This window comes from Hoplias malabaricus, chromosome 7, assembly GCF_029633855.1.
Source record: "Hoplias malabaricus isolate fHopMal1 chromosome 7, fHopMal1.hap1, whole genome shotgun sequence".
In the NCBI taxonomy this organism is placed as follows: domain Eukaryota; kingdom Metazoa; phylum Chordata; class Actinopteri; order Characiformes; family Erythrinidae; genus Hoplias; species Hoplias malabaricus.
Window position 1 is genome coordinate 41,942,122 of NC_089806.1, and position 9,260 is coordinate 41,951,381.

At 44.2% G+C, this 9,260-nt stretch overlaps 1 protein-coding gene across 1 annotated transcript; it reads right to left on the reverse strand.

Moving 5' to 3' along the window:
• Nucleotides 1-116: 116 nt before the first annotated feature.
• LOC136701703 (polymeric immunoglobulin receptor-like) lies at nt 117-9,241 on the reverse strand. Its single transcript, XM_066676354.1, has 4 exons — nt 9,196-9,241; nt 8,094-8,405; nt 415-720; nt 117-165 (listed from the first exon to the last, which is right to left on the reverse strand). Exons 1-4 carry the CDS (start codon nt 9,239-9,241, stop codon nt 131-133), a joined length of 699 nt encoding a protein of 232 aa, XP_066532451.1. The 3' UTR covers nt 117-130.
• Between the last annotated feature and the right edge of the window lie 19 nt (nt 9,242-9,260).

A 9,260-nucleotide genomic window follows, 5' to 3' on the forward strand; every position in this document is an offset into this window, starting at 1 on the left:
AAGATGTTCATCACAAAATAAAACTACGTAATCTTCTTGTTCCCACATGAAGTGTTTGGAGGGTGAGCTGATGAACTGTGTGTTACAGTGGAGGCTGTAGATTTGCTGCATTTCCTGACCAAGTAGCAGCTTAATGATAAAGAAGGCTGACCACACACCTGACCACTGCAAACAGAAGCATTTCACAACACTTTCATTGCACTGATGTTGTTCTACTGCTACAACAATCAGCAACTTCACACAATGACTTCACACACTTTACACACTTCACAAAGACTTCATTTCTGAAGCAGCGCAGACAAAGACCAAAGGTGTGTGTAGAGTGTCCCCAACACAACTGTAGACACCAGTGAAGATAAATGTAGTTCTGACATCATCATTACATTATGGATATTAATCACAGAGAGGGGTTACCTTTAACAGTGAGTCTGATGTATGTGAATCCACTTCCTCCAGCATCACATTTGTACACTCCTCCATCCTCTTCAGTCAGGTGTGATATGAGCAGAGAGAGATTTCCTGGAGAGTGAGAGTTAAACAGCTGGAGTCTGTCTCTGTACTGATCACTCTCAGTGGATATCTCTTCCCAAGTACTGAATTTTGTCCAGGTGAATGTCTCAGGTGTAGAGTTGGTGTCAGTGCAGTAACAGGGCAGCAGTACTGACTCTCCAGTGTATGCAGTAATCTCTTTTATCTTCCCTTGGTTTTCCAGTCTGCATCCTGCAGAAACACAGCAGTGAATGTTCTTCATCTTTAAACACCTCTGAACATGTGGAAGTTCTTCAAAATGAAGCTTGACGTTCTCACAACAATGTGTCATCACCTGCACAACACTCGCTTCATCACAAACAGAGCATTACTTTAAAGACGTCTTTATAAAAAGAGATCACTGACCAGTCCAGACTCCAATCTACTGTTCCTCACTTTAAAGAAACACTGTAGTATTTTAATCTTAAAACATTTTCACTTTAAAATAATTGTAATGCTCCACTGATCGGTAAAAGGGAGAAAAACATCCTAATAATAAAAATAACACACTATGACATCACTGCCTCTGATGTCATAATGGCCATGATGATGGATTCTTTTAAAAATACACTCTAAAAAAGATCTTTTTAAATAAACAACAGTGGGTTTAAGTTCAGTTTCGTTCCCTAAAGGTACATTACATTCTCCAGGAGGAGATGTGAAGATGTGTAAGATCTCATTAAAGATCTGTGTAAAATAAAACTTAATTAGTTCTAGAGATTAAATGAAAGAGACATGAGGACACCAGACAGATGAATTATGAACTAATAAATAATAACATGCTGCACTTTCTTGACGTGTTGCTGTGTTAGTGATAAGCCGTGATGATGACGGGGTTAAAATCAGGTTTTTGAAAGTGACTGATCAGTGAGGCCCAGTGTTAGCACCTGCTAACTTTAGCCAGAATGGAGAAATGTTTAGTGTTGCACATCAGTTCTGGTAAAACATGCCTTTCTGTCTGTTACTGTGTGATTCAAAAGGCTAGAGAACCACCAAAGTTACACTTCATTCTTCCATTAACATGGTGCAGTGTATGTTATGAGCTACAGACTGTGATCATAAAGAAAAGGAAGAATATTAAAGTGACAAATATAAAATGCTTAAACTACAATCTAACAGACAGTGCCACTCTGGGAGTTTGACTCAGAATTATTACAGACCTGAGGTCACAGAGACAAGAGACCAGAATTCCCCACACACACTTTTATTAAACATCAAATACAAAAGAAAACATCCTACAAATTGTTAAAATCCTGAACCAGACAAAACATTTATTAAAGATCTACACAAACTTACAACAGTCAGGAAACCAGCAGTAGTTATATTTTAAAAGACAAACATGACTCAGGCCTGAAACACACACACACACACACACACACACACACACACACAGATTGTAGCGTCTCTTCAGCAGAATCTGAAGCTCTAACTGGACTGTGGTGGGCAGTGGACAGTAGGAGAAGAGATGAACTTACCTTCAGCCACATGGAGGACAAGCAGAAGATAAAAACACAGCTGCATTGTGTCTGAGATCTACAACACCGTCACTACACACAGCAACAACAACACTCCTGAAGATCCACCTCCTCACAAACTACACAACTGAACACCAAAACACACCAGTGTCCTCAACTCCACAACATTCCCCACAATATCAGCACTAAACTAAAGCCTGAGCGCTTTACTGGACTCTTCCACAACGTCAGAGAGGAACTGTGTTCTCTCTCTCTCTCTCTCTCTCTCTCTCTCTCTCTCTCTCTCTCTCTCTCTCTCTCACACACACACACACACACACACACACACACACACACACACAACGTTCTGGTATTGCACTATGTGTTGTTGCATCCTATTTCCTCTTTCTTTTCCCAGCCCGTTGTTGCACCACATCACGTCACGTGTCGTCACTCCTAACTGTTCAGTTCGTCTCTGTGTGTCACTGTTTGTGCTGAGCGTCTTTCTAACCCTTCACAAATGTTCAGATACTGACCCTTTGATCCTGAGAGCCATGACAAATCCAACTGTAAGATTTAAAATGTAGTGAAACTGAAAGTGTTTACCTACCGTCTGGAACACTGGCGCTGACCAGGAGCTGCATTTAGTTCAGTACCACATTAGAGTCGTGTCCTGACCGTATGATCAGAGTCACATTCCTTTACTGACTCTCTTTACCACAACTGTGGCCTAGTCTCTGTGACCATCAGCAAACTGACCACAACCTCTGAGTTTTCACCTCATCTTCTTTATGGTCATCTTCATCATCATCACCTATGTACACATATTACTGCAGAGGCCCAACAGGAAGAGAGAGAGAGAGAGAGAGAGAGAGAGAGAGAGAGAGAGAGAGAGAGAGAGAGAGAGAGAGAGAGAGAGAGAGAGAGAGAGAGAGAGAGAGAGAGAGAGAGAGAGAGTTTGTGTGTGTGTGAGTGTTTACATGTTCAGGCAACAAAGGGTTAAAAGAGGTCACATGGCCACTGTGGTCCACCCAAGGCCTGGACTGCCATCAGTGCTGATGAAAGTCTTTATAAATCCTAGATTATTTCTATTTAAAGTGACTCTGTGTTTTTCATGTTTTCCTGCATTTTTTGAAAAGCTTTATCAGTGAGAACCTGTTGAATTCTTCACTAAAACAACCCAGCAATTATTATTGAGCTTTATTTGAAATCTCACATTTTACAGCCAGCACACGCCAGAGTCAGTGTAGCTTCCACTTTGTTGCTTGCGAATGTTAACAGAGTAGTTTTTAGTTGAAATTACAGAAACAAAAGAAGAACAAGAGAAATTTATCTAACATATGATACTCTAACTCTGCTGTGATTGGCCACACTACACTTTGGCTGAGATCTCCACTTGAGGTCAGCGAGTACAGAATGTGTGATGGTGAGCCAGTTATTTTACATTTCACCTTGGCATTTCTGAAATAGCTGCCTAGAGAGAAAAGTTAATGCCTGTAAACTGACAGTCATTCCCACAGAATGTAGGTTCACACTGCACTCGGTTCAGTTTTTCCTCATTTGAAATGCTGACACTGTAAAGATATTTAACTTTGAGGAAATCCAATAACCTCTTTTAAAAAACCTAGTCTAGCCACATCACACTGATTTAGTCATTCACCAGTTTGGAACATCTGTCAAATGTACAGTTTTTATACACTTCACTTGATAGTTTTCTGTAACTCTGTAGGAACAGTTTAGAACAGAATAGAAATGTATGTAGATATAAAGTCACTAGTAATTACCACAGAACAAAGAGTGCACACATGAGTCAGGAGGGTATGCTAATTTGTTGGTAGCTCTTTTAGAATTATGCACATTATGGTGCACTACTTAGGAGGCTGCTGCTAATGCTTATTAGCATTTTGCAACAGAACAAGTGTTTATATTATTATTATTATTATTATTATTATTATTATTATGATTATTATTATTTGCACAATCAGCAGAGTTAGAAATATCAGTTCTGTCTAATTCTACACAGGGGCACAGGGGCCCGACAGGTAACGTCATTTTCACACGGCTAGAGGTCACTGGTGTTGTGGGCTCTGTGAGGACTTTGATGTGTTTTCCTCAGCTTTTACACCCAGTGACTCCAGTTCCACTCCAAACCCACTGCAGCCCTGATCTGCTTGAAGCCATTACAGAAAGTGAGTGAATAAATCAGTGAATTAATGTGTCTGTTACGCCCTTGTCCCGTCGTGTCTGTTTTCCCTGCCATGTGCTCACTTAGCACATGGCTCTGTTTGTTATTGTTCGTGTCTCCGCATTTGTCCTGCCTTGTTCCTCCTCCTCGTCTGTGTCTCATTTGTAATCCTGCGCTCTCGTTATCTGTCTCAGGTGTCTCTTGTCTATGGAGTGTATTTAAGTTTCATTGTCACACTTCGTCTTGTCAGTCATTCGTTTCTTGTGTCGTTGCTTTGTTTCCAAGGACAAGTCTAGTCTGTCTCCGTCGTTTCCCATGTCATGTTGCTCAGTCTAGTCTGTCTGTGTTTTTAGTCTGTTAGTGTTTCTGTTTGTTATGTTTATCTGTTTTAATAAAAGTCTGGGTTATTGCACTTGCGTCCGCCTCCGTCAGTCCACCCAGCGATCCTGACAGAATGGCCTACCTTTATAAGGACGCAGCTAACACAGACATTGTGAGCAACCCTTTTGCTGGATGTGCTATTTGCCAGACTCCATTCCGTTCGGGTCCTGGCACTCCAGTGGGGTATATAAAGGAGGAACCAGTGCCCTCCACCTCCCGTCACCGTATAAAGCATCAAGGACAGTGTGCAGGAGCCTTCCTCTCTTTGGATGATTACCCACTCAGGTCCGGGGAAAATTTTGGAGGGGGGGGCGTTGAGAGTTGGTGTGGTTAGCCTCAAGCCTCAGGACAGAGAAGAGGCTAACTAACAAGGGTGCACTTCCTGGGGATCTTTGGTTGAGGGACTACCTCATGAGTGCACCCCTCAGACCTTCTTAATCCTCAGCAGCTCCAGGCCAAGTACCTGCTTCCGAGGATGTCTCCGCAGGGCTCTCCACTCCGGATTCAGCAAGTGTAGCAATCCAGGCCGCTCCAGATCCAGCGAGGGCGGCGATCCAGGCCGCTCCGGATCCAACGAGGGCGGTGATCCAGGCCGCTCCGGATCCAGCGAGGGTGGCGATCCAGGCCGCTCCTGTTCCTGTGTAGGCGGTCAACCAGGCCGCTCCTGTTCCTGTGAAGGCGGTCAACCAGGCCGCTCCTGTTCCTGTGAAGGCGATCAACCAGGCCGCTCCTGTTCCTGTGAAGGCGGCAAACCCCGCCATTCCTGTTCCAGAGATGGTGACGAAACCCGCCGCTTCTGTTCCTGTGATGGTGGTGAACCAGGCCGCTCCTGTTCCTGCGAAAGGCGGCATCTGCCTCTCCTGTTCCTGCAAAAGGCGGCATCCACCGCTCCTGTTCCTGCAAAGGCAGCATCTGCCTCTCCTGTTCCTGCGAAAGGCGGCATCCACCGCTCTGGTTCCTGCGACGGCGGCATCCGCCACTTCAGTTTCTGTGATGGCGGTGACCTCCATTGCTTCAGTTCCTGTGACGATGGCTTCTCAGCTGCTTCTGTTCCCATGATGGCGGCGAACCCTACTGCTCCTGTTCCCGAGATGGCAGCACCCGTCGCTCCTGTCCCTGTGAAGGTGGCAAACCCTGCCACTCCTTTTCCTGTGAAGGCTGCGACCTCCGCCGCTTCTGTTCCTGTGATGGCAGCAACCTCTGCCGCCGCTGTTGCTGTGACTGTGGCTTCAACCGTTTCTGTTCCTGTGACTGTGGCTTCGGCCGCTTCTGTTCCTGTGACTCAGTTCTGTCCCCAGTCTTGTCTTTGTTTTCTACATCTGTTCAGTCTCAGTCCACATCTAGTGTCCAGTCACCTGCTCCTGTCCAGTCTTCAGTCTCTAATCCTGTTCAGTCCAATGTCCAGCACCCTATCTTGTCCTCTGTCCCGTCATGTGTGCCTAATCCTGCCCGGTCCCGAGTCCAGTCTCCGGTTCTGTCCTCTGTCTTATCCCGAGTCCCATCTCCTGTTTCTAGTCCTTTCCAGTGTCAGTTTCAGTCTAGTCTCTTGTCCACTGTTCAATCTCCCTTCAAGTCTCTTGTTCAGTCCCCTGTCTTGTCTCCCATTGCTCCCCTTTGTCAGTCTCCTGTCCTGTCATGAGTCCAGTCTCCTGTTTCTGGTCCTGTTATGTCCTCAGCTCCATTTCCTGTGTCTGTTCCTGTCTTGTCTTGAGTCCTGTCTCCTAATGGTTCGTTGTCTTGTCTTGTTCTGGCTAGTTTTTCGTGCTCTGTCCTGCTCCAGCTCCTGCAGGTTCTGGGTGAACGCGCCACGGGAGTTGCATGTTCGGGGGGGGGCATCTGTCATGCCCTTGTCCCGCCGTGTCTGTTTTCCCCGCCATGTGCTCACTGCCCCACGATCCTGACACTGTCACTGCACTGAAGTGATTAATAAGGTATTTTATAGAAGTATTAAACTGGAAATATTAACTGTCAGTAAATGTTTTCACTTCATTAAATTCTACATAATTATTATATTTAGAGTTAACTACTTAAGGGAAGTTAAAACTGCTCTTTAATTATGAACTTCAACATTCGGATTAGTTCACTTTACTTAGTGGATTATTCTCAGTGAGTGAATAGACCACGTCAGTGCACCTCAGTTACATTAGTTTTAAAAGATGACACTAGTCAATATTTCAGTAATTAGTTCTGTTTTATTATAATTAGACTGGACTTTTAGGGGTCAGTGTTAGTCACTCGAGAACCTGCTTCACAGTGATTTTAACAAGAGTGGAGGGGTGTTGACTTCATGCTGTGGAGAAGACCACCCCTCACCTGTGACATGATTCCTGTGTTACCCAGTAACTCATGACCTCTCAGGGTTTACTGCTTTATTCTTTACAGCATAAACATACGGCTCTAAAACATGTTTAATGCACAGCTTCATGATATTTATTCATTCACTTCATAACTCTTATTATTTATTTATTACTGACACCACAATACACACCCATCACTACACAACAGCATCAATAACACACTGAATCACTGTCCGTTCTGAACTATTGACCCCTTTTAAAGAAACAAGAACACTAAATATGTAAAAGACCAGAAGGAAATAGAAACACAGTCTAAAACTGAGAGGAACATTAAAATACATCAACATTTTTAAACTTTGAAAAAGTAACTGCAGCAGAGAGACGAGAGGAAACATAAAACAATGATTAGAAAAGTTACTGTAGACTGACCACAACTGACACTACACACAGAGTTAACACACACACACACACACACACACACACAGAGAGAAACATAAACAGGATGGTGGTGGTTTAATGAGTAGGACGTACCTTTGCTTCTCTTGGTGCAGTAGACCACCGCTACAACAATGTGGAGAAAGACCACCGTGACCAGGGCAAAGGGGACGAAGGGCAGAGGTTGTGTAGAGACTGAAACAACATCAAACACCACTGTTACTTTATTCAATGCAGCACAGAGAGGTTTTTAATCTAAAAGACTTTCAGTGTGGGCGGCACGGTGGCGCAGCAGGTAGTGTCGCAGTCACACAGCTCCAGGGGCCTGGAGGTGGTGGGTTCGATTCCCGCTCCGGGTGACTGTCTGTGAGGAGTTGGTGTGTTCTCCCTGTGTCCGCGTGGGTTTCCTCCGGGTGCTCCGGTTTCCTCCCACAGTCCAAAAACACACGTTGCAGGTGGATTGGCGACTCTAAAGTGTCTGTAGGTCTGAGTGTGTGTGTGTCTGTGTTTCCCAGTGAAGGACTGGCGTCCCCTCCAGGGTGTATTCCCGCCTTGCGCCCAGTGATTCCCGGTAGGCTCTGGACCCCCCGTGACCCTAAATTGGATAAGCGGTTACAGATAATGGATGGATGGACTTTCAGTGTAACATTAATGCTGAAGTTCTGGAGGTGTTCTGTAATGAAGTGTTGAAAATGGTTTTGGAGATGGATCCCTGTGAGGAGAGAAGACACTGGAACATCCTCCTGAAGCAATGGAAACCTAAATGTAGTTCTAACATCATTACATTATGGATATTGATCAGAGAGGGCTTACCTTCAACAGTGAGACTGATGAATGTGAATTCACTTCCAGCATCACACATGTACTCTCCTCCATCCTCTTCAGTCAGGTGTGATATGAGCAGAGAGAGATTTCCTGGAGAGTGAGAGTTAAAGAGCTGGACTCTGCCTCTGTACTGACCGCTCTCATTAGACACCAATTTCCAGTATTTCCAATATTTGCCTGCCTCCCAGGTGAATGTCTCAGGTTTAGAGTTGGTGTCAGTGCAGTAACAGGGCAGCAGTACTGACTCTCCAGTGTATGCAGTAATGTCTGTTCTCTGCCAGTTGTTTTCCAGTGTGCATCCTGCAGAAACACAGCAGTGAATGTTCTTCATCTTTAAACACCTCTGAACATGTGGAAGTTCTTCAAAATGAAGCTTGACGTTCTCACAACAATGTGTCATCACCTGCACAACACTCGCTTCATCACAAACAGAGCGTTACTTTAAAGACGTCTTTATAAAAAGAGATCACTGACCAGTCCAGACTCCAATCTACTGTTCCTCACTTTAGAGAACCACCGAAGTTACACTTCATTCTTCCATTAACATGGTGCAGTGTATGTTATGAGCTACAGACTGTGATCATAAAGAAAAGGAAGAATATTAAAGTGACAAATATAAAATGCTTAAACTACAATCTAACAGACAGTGCCACTCTGGGAGTTTGACTCAGAATTATTACAGACCTGAGGTCACAGAGACAAGAGACCAGAATTCCCCACACACACTTTTATTAAACATCAAATACAAAAGAAAACATCCTACAAATTGTTAAAATCCTGAACCAGACAAAACATTTATTAAAGATCTACACAAACTTACAACAGTCAGGAAACCAGCAGTAGTTATATTTTAAAAGACAAACATGACTCAGGCCTGAAACTAAATAGAGCTGTGGCCAATAGGGTACAGCAACACACACACACACACACACACACACACACAGACACACACACACACTCACACACACACACACACACAGACACACACACACACACACACACACACAGATTGTAGCGTCTCTTCAGCAGAATCTGAAGCTCTAACTGGACTGTGGTGGACAGTGGACAGTAGGAGAAGAGATGAACTTACCTTCAGCCACATGGAGGACAAGCAGAAGATAAAAACACAGCTGCATTGTGTCTGAGATCTACAAC